This window comes from Erithacus rubecula (assembly GCF_903797595.1).
Source record: "Erithacus rubecula genome assembly, contig: scaffold_979_arrow_ctg1, whole genome shotgun sequence".
NCBI lineage: Eukaryota > Metazoa > Chordata > Aves > Passeriformes > Muscicapidae > Erithacus > Erithacus rubecula.
In genome coordinates, this window is record NW_027635352.1 from 15,272 (window position 1) to 31,653 (window position 16,382).

Sequence of the window (16,382 nt, forward strand, 5' to 3'; positions counted from 1 at the left end):
TATATTCTTTAATGAGCCAATTCTAGTTCCAGTTCTAGGGTTGCACATCTCAATAGACAGAAGCTGTCTGGAAACACTGTCCATCCTGAAAAAGCTGGTATGCAACCTGGTAAGCAGAGCGATCTTTGTGTCCTTTTCCAGGAACTCTTGGCACGTTCAGGAAAAGATCTACTCAATGTTCTTGGTTGGGAGAGGTGGTAGTGAAAACCACAAGGTCCCAGGATTTGGTCCCTGAGAGCTGAGTGAGAGGACATTGGTCTTTACATCAGCTGTATGGTTAGAAATACATGAACAGTAGTATAATCTGCACTGTCTCCCACCATCCCAGTTCTCCCCTCTCCCACAGGGAGGCTGGCAATACTGGGAATTAGGTCAAGATGATGAGGAGTGAAGGCAGGAGGCTGATTTCTGGTAGCAAAGGCTATGCTGCCTTCCTTCTTTCTCCAGGATGCAAAGGGCTCTGTGCTACCCTGGCAGAGGGTCAGCGATCCCTTCATCACTCACTTCTGTTCTTTTGTCAGTTCAGGGTCAGTCTGTGTGCTGGCACCTGGACAGTCAGTGAGGGTTGTTTCTGACTCTTTGGCCAGACAGATCTCAGTTCCAGCAGCCTCTCAAAATATGCTGTCCGTGTGTGCTGCCCAATGTGCACGGGTGATCTGCATGCCCCTGTCGTGGGTACTCTGGCATCTTGCTGTCCCACAAGCAGTGAGGTGAGCTGGGGATCCCGCAGCTCTGGCTTCAGGCCCTACCCAGTGCTGCACACACAGGATGTTCAGGTCCTTGGGCTCTGCCCATATGGGCTCACACAGCTCAAACATGCAAGGAGAGACCCTCTACACCAAGGCCAGCCCTCCAGTGCAGGTAGAAAGCCAGTGCTGTGAGTCAAAAAAACATTCAGGGAAAGTATATTGTTAAGGGACTGTGCAAAACATTTAATTTTCAGACACAAAATGCACAAGTATGCCTTTTAATTATTTGGACATAATAGTACCAGTTTTTGTAATGTAAAAGCAGTTCTGTCTTACGGATGAAATATTGGTGTATTTTTCCATCACTTTCTCCCCCCTGCCCCCCATTCCTTATACCAGTTGTTCTTAGCACTTTTTAAAAAATGGTTGCCTGTCCAAACAGCAGTTTTTATGAATGAGGAAGAAATGTGTTGTCATCGCTTCCTGTCAGAGGAGCAGGTGAGAAAGCTGAGACTGCAAGGCACACTCCAGGTTTATTGGGTTGAAAGTCTGCTTTTGTGGGTGTGCATCTTGGTGTGTTGGCACTGGCATCTTTAGGGCAGTACAAGATGCACATGGCTGAGATCCAAGGGCCCTAAAATCACAGGATTACAGAACAGTTGAGTTTGGAAATGATCCCTTGAGATCATCCAGTCCAACCCTTCTCAAAGCAGGGTCAACTAGAAAAGCTGCCCAGTACCATACCTCCAAGGATGGAGACTCCATAATGTTATGGGCAACCTGAGCCAGTGTTGGACAACCCTCACAGAGAAAAAGTGTTTCATTGCATATAAATGGCATTTCCTGAGTTTCAGTTTGTACCCATTGTTTCTTGTCCAGTTGCTGGGCACTGCTGAGGAGAGTCTGATTCTGTCTTCTCTAATACCTCTTCTGAGGTATTGGTGTGCATCGATAAGATCTTTCTGAGCTTCTCTAGGTGAAGTGTCCTGACTTTTTCAATAATGGCTCCTGTGTGTTTGGTGACTCCTTTCTCCAGAAGAGGCTTGAAACTTCAGACCAGACACTCTCTCCAAACTCAAGAGCAGTGTAGCTAGAAATCCCTTCAGTCAGGGAACTTTGTTCCTTTAGGAAAGATAATAATCCTGCTGTAAGAAGCAACTGCTGCATCTGGAAAATGCAGTGATTGCCCCCTGCCCCAGTGTGAGTAAACTTAACCACTAAAAAACTGTAATGAGCATGAAATTATTTGAGAACACTGCACCTCTGGAGCTGTTTGAGGAGCTAGCCCATAGAACCTCATTGCATATAACTTCAGCTTGCTTTTTGCCTGTGTACATCCCTTCTTCCAAGATCAGCTTTCAGGATTGCTGCTTTCTTTCTCAAATAACTGGCATTTCTTCCTTTTTGTTTGGCACAGGTGACTATGACTATGAAAGATGACTATGAAAGTAACTGGTGATTTGCCAGGCTGTTACAGGCATGTGTATTTGTCCAAGGTGGGGTTGGCTCTGAGCTGTCAGTAGAATTGGGAGGAGGCAGGAAATAGGATAGAACTTGTCTCCTAGTACTGTTCATAGTCCAAGTCTTCCAGTGTGACACAGGATGTGAACTTTGTGGATCTTTGTATTGATGAGAGCTTGTAAAGCTCCAGTTTGACTGCCCAGTTTCTTAGCTTTTGATAGTCATCCCAAGAGGATGCAACACCATGCTAGTATGGACATTTTGGTTTAGAATTGCTTAGACCTCTGCTTGTCAGGTGGTGATGCACTTGGCTTCTTGCCATGTTACCCTTCAACCATGTGAGTGAGCTTTCTGAGCCTTGCTGTAGCTCAAAAGCTACTTGGTTGGGTTCTCTTGTCAAATTGGAGAATTGTTGATCCAGCATCACTGATAATACTGTTCACCAAACACACATTAAAGAGGTCACTATGGGACAAAACCATGCCCTCTGCCAGTATTTGCCTGTATTCCCAGCTGTTGTGTGAGGTGCTCTTTCACCCATAATCTTCCTGCCTGATCTGCATTTCTTTTAATCTGGGCAGTAGAATCTTCTCACCACACTCACTGTATGCCTTTTGCCCTCTAATTCTTGTGGGATCTGGATTTAATAGTCTTACTTACCTTTTCTGACCAGCACTGATAGTTCCCAATTTAAAAATGGCCAGTTGAAGGGCAGGATTCTACCCTTCTGCTTTTGTGAGCCCCCATCGCTCACACTGGAAGAGTGTGTATTATTGGTGTATTATTGGTGTCCCCAATAATAATAACATGGAACTGCTGAAATGAGTCCAGGGGAGGGCTATGAAGTTGTTAAAAGGGCTGGAACACCTCCTCTATGAAGGCAAGCTGAGAAAGTTTGGACTGTTCAGCCTGGAGGAGGCTGCAGGGAAATCTCATAGCAATCTTCCAATATCTGAAGGGTTCTGCAGGGAAGGTGGAAAATAACACTTCATCAGGAAGAGTAGTGGTAGGACAAAGACTAATGCACACAAACTAAAAGAAGGGAAACTTAGATTAGATATTAAGAAGAAATTCTTTACTGTGAGGGTGATGAGATACTGAAACAGGTTGCGCAGAAAAGCTGTGGACGCCCCATCCCTGACAGTGATCGAGGCTGGTTTGGATAAGGCTTTGAGCAGCCTGGTCTGGTGGGAAGTGTCCCTACCCATGTCAGGGGGGCTGGAATTAGATGGTCTTCAAGGTGTCTTTCAACCCAATCCATTTTCTGACTCTGTAACTATATGATTTTATGAAAACAGTTTCATAAGTCATTTAAGCCTTACTGCTCTGTGTGAGAAGGGATTCTTAAGTGTGTTTAGCATGCTTTATGTGTCATTTAAGCACCATTTAAAATGCTGTCTGTCAGAGGGCTGTAGTGCAGTTATAAAACAGACATGCAGAACGTAATAATCTGTGAAAAAAGTATCAACATATGACTGTAACTATTCCTATGATCTGTCAGACTTCTTTTTTCTGTTCATGTGAGCAAATTTTAGATTAAGTTTGGTCCTGAACCAGCTAAAAAAAGCATGCATCCCAAATTGGCTTTCCACTCACTATCTTCATGCTTACCCAAGATATTGTATTTTTCATGCTTTCTGAACCCTGTCATACCAGAATTCATCTTGTCTTAAACTTGCTTCCATGTGGCCCTGCCCCAGCAATAGAGACACTGCTGGCCCATGCACAGCCCAGCTGGCTGGTGATGCTGAGAGCTGCCATTTCTTCCCCACACTCTCCTCTCTCCATCAGAGATGTGCAGCAGCGCTGTGGCAAAGGGGGAACACCAGAGAAAACTGCAATTACAGCTTGCTGGCTGAGGCTTGGCGTGAGCAGCACAGGTGGGGAGGGAGAGGGCAGTGGGGTTCTGCGAGCTTTGCCTGTCCTTACGCTGTGTTTCTGTTGTGTTTCTGTCCCTGCAGATGTCGTGGAGCACACTGCACCAGAGCTCCAAGTTCCGCCATGTGTATGGCAAGGCCGCTGGCAAGGACAAATGCTATGACTGCGTGCCCATCACCTGCAATGTCCAAGACAACCACTTCTGTGCCGTGAACCCCAGCTTCATCGCTGTAGTCACCGAGTGCACGGGCGGCGGCACCTTTCTCGTCATTCCCATCAAGCAGGTGAGCTCCCCAAGGCCAGCTGGCTTCGGGAGCAGCCAGGAGGCACAGGGGGGATGGCCTTTCTAGGGAGATAGATTGCAGAGGACATTCAGTTCGTGATGTGGCCCAAATGGCAAAATGATGGAAGAGGCCCCAGTTGCCCTAGCAGGTGACTTCTGGCATGTGTGTATTTATATGTCTTGTGTTACTGCTTGCAGATTTTTGATACCTTGCTTCATTTTACAACTCATTTGCCTTTCTTGTATAATCAGCACAATGTGCTGTTCAGATGTTTATCTCCTGGGAGAAACTGCAAATTGAAAAGTATTTAGTGGATACAGAGGACAAAAACAGAAAGATGCATTAGTGGCGTGGATTCAGCTGTGACCAAAGGAGAATATGGTATGTTTTGTTCTACTGTCTCCTTTTTGAAAGAATGGAGACAGTTATCAGGCAAAGAAGCTCTTAAACTTCAAGCCTTGATGCTGTGAAGACTTCCCTTTCAGAAACAAATCCCATGTGTATGAGTTTTGATGACTTTGGATCTGATGAGAGGGAGAAGCTGGCTGTCTGATGTTTATTGCTTCAGTAAAATTAGGCATGCGCTGATGTGGATTAACTTCAATATGAGATTGTGATCTCTCTGGAATCAGGACAGAACAGATGAAAGGCAAAAGTTCAGCCTTTAATTAAAAGTTAATTCATGGTGTTATTGCAATGCCACTTTTTCAATATATATTTGCTAAGGATGAAAGTGAACTGGTTGTGCTTGAAGAACCTAGCACAGTTTCCGGCCCTTATGGACTTTGTTAATTCATTCCTACAATGCTGGTGCTGTTTAAAGACTGTCCTTCTAAAATTAACCACTACCCTGTTTTTCTTGACTGAGTCACTTCTGCCCCTGCAATGATGGTCTGTTGAGGCTCAACAACTTGTCTTTATCACAGAACTGCATGTGTAGGCAGACAGCTGTTGACTCTGGGATGTGGTGTGCCAAGCTTTCAAGTGCTGGCAAAAGTAGCTGAAGGTGCTTGCACTGCTTACTCTTAATTTTTCTGTCTTCTCACCTCTTCTCAGCTTGGCTACTCTTTGTAGTAATTTTTCCTTCTTACCTCTGCTCAGGTACTCCACCCAGTTCTGAAATACTGCATGCAGAAATCAAAGGCTTGGTAATATGGCAGAACTAAAAAGATACAGAAAAGGATAATTAAAGTATGTCAATGAAAATATTAAAAGTACTTTCATGTGAGGAAAGACTTTGCAGGTCAGGCCTCAATCAGTCTGGGAAAAAAGCAAGTGTGCAAGATGTATAAAGCTGTGAGGAGAAGAAGTTGCTTTAAGGAGCAATTCTTCTTGATTTGTTTGGTGAAGGGGGTTTGGAGAATAGGGGGCAGACTGTTAGCAGCAGATGTAAATGGTGCTGCAGTTCAGATGTGGGGCTCACTGTTCTGGATGCTGGTGAGTTTGGGAGAATTAGTGGCTTCAAAACAGAGCTATGGAGAGGAGCTGGTCCCTTGAGGGTTAACTTTTGGTAGTGTATCAGAGAAATTAGGTGCTTCATGCAGCTATTCTCTGAATACCAGTTCCTGACCCATGCTGGGGGGTAAAGCAGCCTCAGCCAGGAAAAGAAAGGGATTCCCAGAGTCAGGACCTGTCATACCAGCTACTTTGTTTTGTTTGATACACTCCAAAGTGGTACCACCTGGTGCAAAAGAGAAACTTTTGGCTTGTGCTTGGGATGGCATGTTTTTTTGTGACTGCCATCTACCCCTGTGAAGGTGAGCCATGGCACACAGTGTACTGGACACTTGGCTTGTGCCACCCTTGGCTGCCAGAGCATCAAGGGCAACCTGTTCTGGGGCCATGTCTGGGACAGTATTGCCCTCTTACAACGGACAGCTGACTGTGATTATTTTGACTGAGAAGCAGGACAAAATGTGGAGCAAGAGCCCAAGAGTCAGGATATCATACATTTGGTGAAAGTGAGAGATAGTAGCCAGGAGAAGGAGGTCTGCTTTTGCTGAGGAGGATAAACAACCTTCTTCAGGGAGCTGTTCTTGTCCCTCCCTTCAATGCTTTCTTTAGTTCATTCTGCATTTGTTGCTACTAGAGGTGCTGTCTATCTAAGGATGTCCTTCAATGAAGTCTCAGCTTTGCTCTGTTTAACAGCACCTCCTTGTTTGTTGTTGTATTCCTCTGCTGCTGAGTCATAAACCCAAGCTCTCTCATCTCTCCTTGAATAAATACCACTTCTTTCCTTCTGCACCAGTCTTCTTCTCTGAGAGCCTGGAGGTGAGGTGGGGCTGGGGACAGTGGAGGTGATGTTGAGAATGAATTCTTTGCCCTCTATACCATCCCTTCAGAGGTCCTTTGCATTCAGCCTTGTAAGAAATTAGTCGAATATTTGGCACCACTTTGGAAATGGTCTGTTGCAGGGTGTGTCAGTGACAACCTGGTGAATATGTGCCACTGAAACCAGCTGGGTGGAAGGGCAGCACATCTCAACAGAGAGGGAAGGGGCTGTGGCCACAGGGCCTGCCTGGTTCCCAGGGCAGGCTGGCTGACTGTAAATCTTGCAAGTTCAAGGAGACACGAGCTCAGTGACTGTAACTGAGAGACCAACTGCTTTCCCACAGTGTGGCCTGAGTGTAGATGTGCTGGGGAAGTGCATGCCAAGGAAAGATCTTGACTGGGAGGGAAATTTTGTGGCCTTCCTTTGAGACATGAAGTCCTGTCTTTTTCCTTCTCTGATGACCAGACTTGGTTGAGACTGCATCTGTCCCTTCCTCTGTAGCAAAATGAAAGGGAGATCAGGGTCCCAAGAGACAGGAGATAATTTGTGCCCAGGTCTGCAATCTCCAGTCTTTCAATGTGTCAGCACCAGGTGTGAAAGGAAGGACATCTGTGGGTGTGCAAACCTCCTAGACACAAACTCTCCTCCCTTCTCCCTGGGAACATGGACTGTAAAATGAAACTGATGATGACCCCTCTGGCCTTAGGCAACTGACACGTATTTGAGCACTGTGCTGGTGCCTTTTAGGGGCAGAGGTGGGGCTGACCTCCCTCACCTCCCTCACCCTGTAATCTACCCTGTACAAATCTGCTGTGAGAGTTTTGACAGATGTTCTTCTAAAAGTGATGTTTGTCAGTGAGCTCCAAGCTTTCTAGAAATGCTAGAATTTTAGGAAGGGAGTGGTTGAAAAACTGTTCATTTTCAAGCTCTGCAGGCAAGAAGTCGTGGAAGTCGTGGAAAGATAACACATCTATTTACTGAAATAGCTTTAGAATGAAATTTCCTCCAGCAGTGAAGACCTTCACTCCCACGTGCAGATGTGCATCTGGGACCAGCAGCTCTAGCTTTATGCCATGTATGTTTGCTGGCTCTTGGGGGGTTGGTGTGTGATGAGTCCTGCTCTGTCCCAGTTGCAGTGGGGCAGGTGGCCAGAAGAACAAGGGCTCCTTTTCCAAAGCCAGCTGGGGAAGAGGGTGTGGAGTAAGAGAGCTTTGAAGGATGGGCCAGGCAAAGTGGGCTTAGGACAGACTGGAAGTCTCCCCAAATGGAGAGCAGACAGGTAACTAGCTCTGGGAGGGGACAGAGTTCCCTTATGGATCAAGGGATCCCTGTGGATCCAGCTGTCCACCCCTTTTAGTTGTCTTCATGGAGCCAAGTTCTGAAGCACACAAAAGGATACTATGGGTGGAGGAGTGCTTCCTATTAAAGGCCTTTTATCTCTCCTCTGCCTTCCCAAATCTCTTTGCATTGTCACTGTTATAAAAGGGAATTATTTTAGACTGTAGTTTTAAAAAACACAGTATTTTACATTTCAAAGCCCTTTGGATGCTCAGTTTAAAGCAGACTAGTCCCAGTTTATGCAACAAAATTTCCAGTGAGGCCAGAATAGTTACACACTGTTTTGTTCTGTATTCAAAATTGCAAAAAACCCTCAGAATTTAAAACCTGGGAAAATTATATCCTATTTACAGCCTGGTTAGGGACAGCAGTGATTTCCCTCAGCTCTGCTCTCCTAAGGCCCACCTGTGGAGATGTGTAGGGAATAGTGCATCTACAGAAGTGTCTGCTTTCTTGGGAGAGCACACATTTGCAATCATTTTGGTCTTCCAAAGGAAGGAAAGTAGGAAGCAGTAAGCTAGTAAGCACCACCAGCTTGCCACTTTCTTAGGTGACTGAATTTTGCTCTTGAATGATGCCTGGGGTGGTTCAGGGGGCTCCCCATACTTCTGCTTCTTACAGAGAGAAGCAAGCGTTGCTTCGATGTTAATAAAATCGCCACCACCCTTTCTGCCATTGAGCACGCAGACTCGCCTCTCCAGCAGAGCCGTGCGGGCGGTGCGGGTTTGTTCAATGCAGCACAGCCCCCATGTGGCACATGGCTCTCAATACACCTTCGGGCACTTCCTGCAGCATTTCTACCAGTGCAGATGCCACACAAACTTTTTTTTTTTTTTTTTTTTTTTTTTTTTTTTTTTTTTTTTTTTTTTTTTTTTTTTTTTTTTTTGTTGAGAGTTCAGAATGCTGATTGATTTTGGTGAATGGCTGGATTTGAACACCATCAGAGAGAAATAGATAGCCTGCTGAAAGAAAAACTTTGTAATTTGTGGTTTGTGTCAAAAATACCTTTTTCGCTAAAATACCTTTTTAGCTCAAAAGCTAAGCAATTTCTTTTGCTGCTTGTAGGAAATATCTTCTGAAGGACAGTTCGCTGTTATTTGTCCCCCATCAAGAGATCTTTATAAAATATAGAAGATTAATCTCATTCATAGAGGTTTCTCCTCCAAGTTACGTTTTGGTGTCTGAACCTAATACTGTCCTCTAGTACACGTGTAGGCATGCACAGAAATTTTTTCTCAGCAGCACATACTGAGGAATGCCTGGACAGTCATTCCTTTCTTTACAGTGGTGTCATCGAGAATTGACTATCAGGAACAGCAAAAACCCATCCTTAACATCCTTAATAGACAGAGCACCCAGGTCATTTGGAGAACAAGAAGCAGAAACAAGTTTCTTTCCAGAGTTGCCTTGAAAATGTTCTGTAATTCCATGGCTCGCCTTAGGTTGATGATATTTTTTTTCCAGACAGGAAAGCTTGATCCACATTATCCTAAAGTATGTGGGCATAAAGGCAATGTTTTGGACATCAAATGGAACCCGTTCAATGACTTCGTAATAGCCTCGTGTTCAGAAGATACCACAGTAAGTTTACCACCTTGTACTCTGTGTTAGTACCTGGCTAATGTGCTTTTTGGAGAATGAAGTTAAAAGAAACAAAAAGTTCATGGAGGAGATGTGAAAGCATGCATATACTTATTTAAGAAGTCAGGTAAGAGGAAGATTCTTTTCTTTTTTCTGAGTTCAGACCTGTGTGATGCCTTCCAGATGATATTCCAAATCAGTGTAATGAGGAAGATCTGTTTTGTGGGGTCCTTTGCCTTTTCTTGGTGTGTTTGTGCAATAAAAACAAAATATGAGTTTAAAACGGAATGGCTATTCAAGTTTAAACTCTGTCTTTACTTTAGAATAAAAGCTTCAACACAGCATTATCTGGACCAGCTCTTTCAGATTAATTCCCCACAGAGCAAGTTTGGGCTTGTTCCTGCACTCAGTTGCTCTGTAAAGTCAATGTTGGATCAGTTGCGGAATATGCATCATACAACACTATAGCAATTGAAAGATTCAAGTCATCTTTGTAAGGGACAATTTAGCTCATATCTACCTTCTAGAAGGTCACTTTCAAAAAGTGTGATGTTGAAATCTTTGATAGTGAGGACATCTGACTAACTACCATGCTTTTTTTCCAGAGATCCCATGTGAGATCTCACTGGGTTTATTCTCACTCTGCCATACAGAATCAGGGAGGTTTCTCCTGACATTTTCTCCAGCCCTGGCTTGGTTCACATGCTCTGCCATTTTAGTTCTGCCAAAAAAGTCATCTTGATTATACACTTTTTTGATTGTTTTTCTTGCTAAATGACTTCTCTTTGGTTGTTGAGATACTGCTCTGGCTTTTTTTTTTTTTTTTTTTTTTTTTTTTTTTAAAGGCTTCTTTCATTTCTGAACTGGTAAAATAGGTAGTAAATATTTTTTTCTTAATCTTCCAACCTGTATGCCAAGGTTTCATGCTGTTGCAGGAAGTATGGCATGTCATGGGAGATTTGGTCACTCTTTTGAGCCTCATGTGAGAACTGAACACAATCTTCAAAACATCCCACTGCAGCTACAGAATCACAGAAGAATTTGCATTGAAAGGGAGGTTGGGTAGTTTTTTTCACTACTTCTCTAGGCAACCTGTTCTGTTCTTTACTCCTCTCATGGGGAATTTTTTTCCTTCCAGTGTAGTTAGTGACTTATTATCCTGTCCTCCTACCCTGCATTTCAAGACAGAGCCTGGCTCTATTTTCTCAGTAATCTTGTAAGTATTGAAGGCTTTTATTAATTTACCCAGAAGATGTCTCTTCTCCAGAGCAAGCAAGCCCATCTGCCCCGGCTTCTACTCACAGGGTAAAGTGCTGCAGGCTCCTGATCATCCTGGTGGTCTCCCCTGGACTCACAAGTTTATCAGCATCTTTCTTGCACTGTGGGGTGCAAAACTGGATGCACTATCACCAGCTTTCCTTTCAAGTTTTCTCCAGAAACTTCACACCTCAGACTGACGAATGGAAATGTGGAGTACGTCACTGGTCTCAGTACAAAAGTTGTTCCAAGAAGTCTGTCTGTTTGTGACTGTACTCTCTTTTTACCACTCTCTCATCTTCATCCTAGCACCATCTTAGGGGTCCTCTGCACTGTGACATGATGTAAAGACATCTCCTCTCTTCCTGCTAAGTATCAGGGACAGCAGACTGGTTTATTGGTATGACTGTCTTTCCTGATACCTTGTACCTAGACCTTGGAGGTCACTTCCTGCAAGCCCTGCTTGGGAATTGGGTTGTTCCAGGCCTTGTTCAGATCAGCTGGAACCTCTCTAAGGCTACAGATTCTGTGGCCTCACTAGGTCCTTCTTCCAGGTGTTGAGTATCCTTCCAGGGAAAAAGGGATGCCTCTGATCTCCAGGCATTGCCATATTGCCATGTACATCCATATACATTGCCTTTGATGCTCTCCTTGTGGTCCTTCAAAGAGTTTGGCTCCATCTTCTCTGTGCCTTCATGCTATGTAGTTGAAGGGCAGCCAGAGACTGAACAGATTGTTTTCTTTCCAGCTCTTCTCAGATTTGCTCTGGTACTGTCTCCTTTTCATCTCATGTCTGCTTTTGGACTCATTCTGTAGGAACAGCATCTTAATTTAACCTGGCCTGTTCTGGAGAGCTCAGATTGGACATACTGTTGAGACATCTTCATGGCAATACTCTGTTTTAATAGAAGATTGAGAAAGATTTTTTGGGGGTCACAGAGGTGTCCACTGCTTGCATTGGGCTGGACATGAGAGGAAAAGCCTGGTGCTCTCTCCCATTTCTGGGCATTTGTAAGCCACTAATGCAAGTAAGACTTGTGTGCAAGGATGCATCTACTTGCTTACTGGGCTGGGCCTCCCTTTGAGGAAGGCTGCAAGTTTCTGAGTAGATTATGGAAATTTCAGTTCTCCCACATTTCTCAGAGGTTTCTTGACCATTAACCAGCCTTTTTGGAGCTTGCTGTGGTGGTACCACTGTTACCAAAAACTAGTAAAAATAAAAACTCCTTGACATGAATGTAGCATTAAGAAGCAGACATTCTTTATTCAGCCAGGTGCATGAGGGGATATCTCCTCTGAAATATTGTGCATGCTGACTACAAAATAAACTCCTGTTTAGATACTTTATTTTACATATAGAGTCACTGATTCTTCCCTGAATATAATAATAATTTTCCTCAAATCAGTAACATTTTTTTTCTCCCTTTTACACATGAATTTTTCTGTCCTGGGGATTTCTTTGGTTGTCCCTGGTGGTGGGTGACTCCCAAAGTCATACTTGACTGCCTGATCAAGTGGTAGAAGTTGGCACAACTGGGCTGGTTGCTCTCCAGTTCTTGTTACAGAATGAGCATTGTGCAGTTCCACAGGCCAGTGGTTTTTGAAGAATAGGCATTGTGTTAGCCCAGGTACAGACAATTTTTCATCTGGCAGCACTACAGCCATCTTTTGTGGGGCATAGCTGGAGCTATGTGGAATGGTGCTTTTGGCCATGGGAAGGATTTTAAGCTCTCTGTGAACACTGAGTTCCAGTTTCCACTGCTGTTTCAGGCAGGCTTAGGACTGAGGCCAATGCAAATGGCTAGGGCCTGAGAGTTTGACCTTATCCTCTTACCTCTTCTATTCTTTGTGGCAAATCATCAGGCATGAGGAGTTCAACTTGTTGAAGACCTGGTCCCCTCTGATTAGAGGAGCAACCCTCTGCCTTTTATTTCATTTTATCAGGCTTTCTTCAAGGTGTAGCAATGTAGACAGCTTGTTCATGTTTGGATTGTCCATGCTTGCTCTGCAGGCCTGAGTCCAAGACCTGCTTATTTAACACACTAAAGAACTGGCAAATTGTTTCATTTAATGCAGCCTGAGATTCCAGTGAGGTGCTTTTCTCTGCTTTTATTACCAACCATTTCACAGCATGAGGAGTGGATGGTTCAGCCTAGGCAGTTCTTGTCAGTGTGAACACAATCTATTTTTCCCTTTTCTAGTCTCTCAACCCCATTCCTTTAGTGACAGCTGTTGAAACTGTAAAGAATCAGTTGCTCTGATTGTAAAGTATGATGTTTTCTCTAATTGCTGTAGAAATTCATGTGGATACTGCTGGACTCTATAGCCTTTATGTTTCTGGTGGGCTTGATTCCTCAGTGGGATAAACACTGAGAAGAATGCTTATGATGTTTTCCAGGAGGTCCCAGAATTTGAGTCTACTTCTTATTTCTCTTAGAAAGGAGTGATCCTCATCAACTAAACACCAGTAGACATGGGTAGCTGTGGCTGATTTCAACAAGCTATATTCCAAAGAGCATTTCACTTTTGCTTCAGGCTAAGAACTAGAAAAATTATGACACAAGCATAATAATTTTCATTGAGCCAAAGGATCAATCATCTGTTAGCATCCTAAATATTTGTGTTCCTAGGGGTAGTGTGAGAAAGACTCCTTTTTTACACAAATAGGTTCAGCCCCTCTTGCTGGTTCCCTCTATATTTTTCTTCCAGCACAGGAGGACAGAGCATTTTTGTCTTCATGCAGCATCCTTCTAGAAGGACCCAGAGCTGTAGATGGGCCGGTTACAAGAAGCACACTCCCAGTGCTGGGTGGCTTCAGTGCAGTGCTGCCCCCTGTCTCTGCTTTGAGGCCACCTGCATGGTGTTCTGTGAACTTCGACAAATGGCTGTGTCATTTACAAAGCATCCAGCACTGGCACAGCTTTCTGTGAGACACATTTCTGCAGCTGTCACCTGGCCAGAGGAGTTATCAGCTCTTCTGCCTGGTGACAATGAATAGATCCTCAGGACCAGGATGAAGAGGGCCAGTAGAGCAGGAGGGGATTGAGCTTGAATCAATCACTGCTATAATATCATAGAATCATAGAATTATTATATCTTTTGGGACTCAGATTTGCTGGCTCCTGCTCAAAGTTTGTTAAGAGGCAAGTTATGCAAGATCAGTGGTTTGCTTCTTCCTCTTGGGAATAACTTCTCATAATTGTGCTGACAGGTCTAGGGGTTGGATTGCCAAATTTAAAGAAACTCTGTTAGGACGCTGTCTAGATAGAACATAAAGAGGAGTCTTCAGGTCCACAGAAAAGTGAAGATACAAGTGACAATGACAGGCATTCAAAAAAGCCAAGTGCATTTGTATTCACTACTAAGGGAATAGTAATTCCAAGGCAGTTAATAGCTATTGGTAAATTCCGTATTAGCTCCTTCTCATGAATCTCACGAAGACTCATCCTGTGCCATTCAGGTTAAAATCTGGGACATCCCCAATCGGATGCAAAAAGGAAACATTACCACTCCGCAGAAGGAACTTACTGGGCATGCTCGAAGAGTTGGTCTGATTGAATGGCATCCCACGGCTGAAAACATTCTCTTCAGCTCTGGATATGATTACAAGGTGGGTCTGTGCTCCTAGGACACCCTGTTTGGCTGGGTATTTTGAAATTTGTTTTAATTTCAAGCTATAAGGTGGTACTAAAGAGTTTGGAAGCTTTCTTCAGGGGGAAATTGCATGGTGACCCAAAGGAAAAAGGATATTGCTAGAAGTTCAAAAGAACTGTCTAACTTCCCAGTCTTCCAATGAACTTAGCCTGCTCTGCACTTCTCATTTACTGAACTGGATACTGCATGCAGTGCCATCCAGTTTTCTTTGTGCTAGTGCTTATATCTGCACTGATGTTGTCTACTTTTATGTATAAAATATACTGCAAAGGAAATTAAAATATTGGACATTCTTAGCTGACACTGATACATTACTGTTAGTATCAGGAATTATTTTAAGTTAGGGAAAACAATCACTTATGATGGTAAGACCTACACATGTAGGGAAAAGATGAAGTTAATAGAATGCACAAAGTACCTGGTGTGTGAGACAGCAAAGAGCTGATTTTTTTTATTATTTTTGCTCCAGATAATGATTTGGAACCTTGATGTCACGGATGCTGTTCTTTCAAAGCCAGTGAAGATTTTTGATGCTCACAAAGATGTGGTCCTCTCCATGTCATTCAACACAGATGGCAGTCTCCTTGCCACTGCTTGCAGGGACAAAAAGATACGTGTGATAGACCCTCGTGTTGGAACAGTGCTAGAGGTAGGATGGGTTCAGAGGTTTATGGTCCATCTGATCTCACCTTTTCGAGTGTTTCCTCTCCTGGGTAGCTAGCTTCATTGCTGTAAAAGACAAAGCATTTGTGCCCTGCATTGCCCAAGGCACTATATGTTGCTGTTCCCTTCTACTTTCCATGTGTCCAAGTTTAGGACATCAGCCCATAACACCATGGAACGCTTGCTGTCATTGTTGAAAACAGGGATTTTGTATCTTGATACCATGTTCCTTGCTCTTTGAAACCTTACTTGGATTGTATTGTTTTCATAGGTACCTCTTGCAGCCCTCTGAGGGACATCATGGGAGGGAGTGTAGAGATCAGGTGGACAGGTGGATGCAAGTGTACATTTGTCCAAGTGATCAAGGTTGTTCTTTTTCCCTGGATTTTGTTGGCTAGGTGAAACTGGTTGCATTTGGTAGCTATTTGCACAGGTTTGTGTACACAGAAACTGCAACTGCAACTGCTAGAGACTGTTGTCTTGCAGATATGTCAATCAATAACTAGAGAGGTGAGATTGGCTCAGCTGGTCAGAGCAGGGTGCTGATAACACCAGGATTGTGGGTTTAATCCCCCTATGAGCCATTCGCTTGAGTCGGACTTGATGTGACACTTTATGTGTCCCTTTCAACTCAGAATATTCTATGATCTGTGGCTGAGCTTTTGGGAATGATCCTGAAGAGTTTAGGCCACTTTTTTCAGATGCCTGTGAAACCCTGCTGACTGTAGTTCAGCTGGGCTGAGCAGATCTTTCAGATCTGAGTGAATGAGAGTTGTCATGCAACAGATGTTGTCTTACTCATGCAATGTCCTTTCTTTTCTACAGGAAGGAAACTACAAGTCTCACAAAGCCAATAAAGTCTTATTCATTGGAAACATGAAAAAGCTGCTTTCTACTGGAATGTCTTCGTGGAATAATAGGCAAATTGCAATATGGGATCAAGTGAGTTGGACCAAAGATCTTAGCCATACCAGCTTCAGTTTTCTCTCTTTTGCTGTCACTTTTACTTTCCACCTGCCACATACACTAGAATTGATTTATAACAGCAATTCAGAAGTGATCTGTCAGATTCCTGAAGGATATATAAGTCTTACTGCTCGGAGATCTGACTGAGTTTCTGGGGAAGTTCTCAACATAGAGGCTTAAGAGAATAAAGTGAATGTTGTGCCCATGTCCTGGTTTTGGCTGGGATAGAATTAATTTTCTTCTTGATAGGTGGCACAAGGTTATGTTTTGGATTTAGTATTGAAAGCACACTGGCATACGGGGTATTGCTAAGTAGTGCTTACCCAGATGCATGAGAAA

At 43.8% G+C, this 16,382-nt stretch overlaps 1 protein-coding gene across 1 annotated transcript; it reads left to right on the forward strand.

Moving 5' to 3' along the window:
- Positions 1 to 816: 816 nt before the first annotated feature.
- LOC306816917 (coronin-2A-like) lies at positions 817 to 16,352 on the forward strand (the record flags this gene model as incomplete). The annotated part of the gene is made up of 6 exons (XM_079333372.1): positions 817 to 877; positions 4,026 to 4,312; positions 9,387 to 9,503; positions 14,221 to 14,370; positions 14,884 to 15,063; positions 15,903 to 16,352. The coding sequence occupies 6 exons, from the start codon at positions 817 to 819 to the stop codon at positions 16,188 to 16,190; spliced, it is 1,083 nt and encodes a 360-aa protein (XP_079189498.1). The 3' UTR covers positions 16,191 to 16,352.
- Between the last annotated feature and the right edge of the window lie 30 nt (positions 16,353 to 16,382).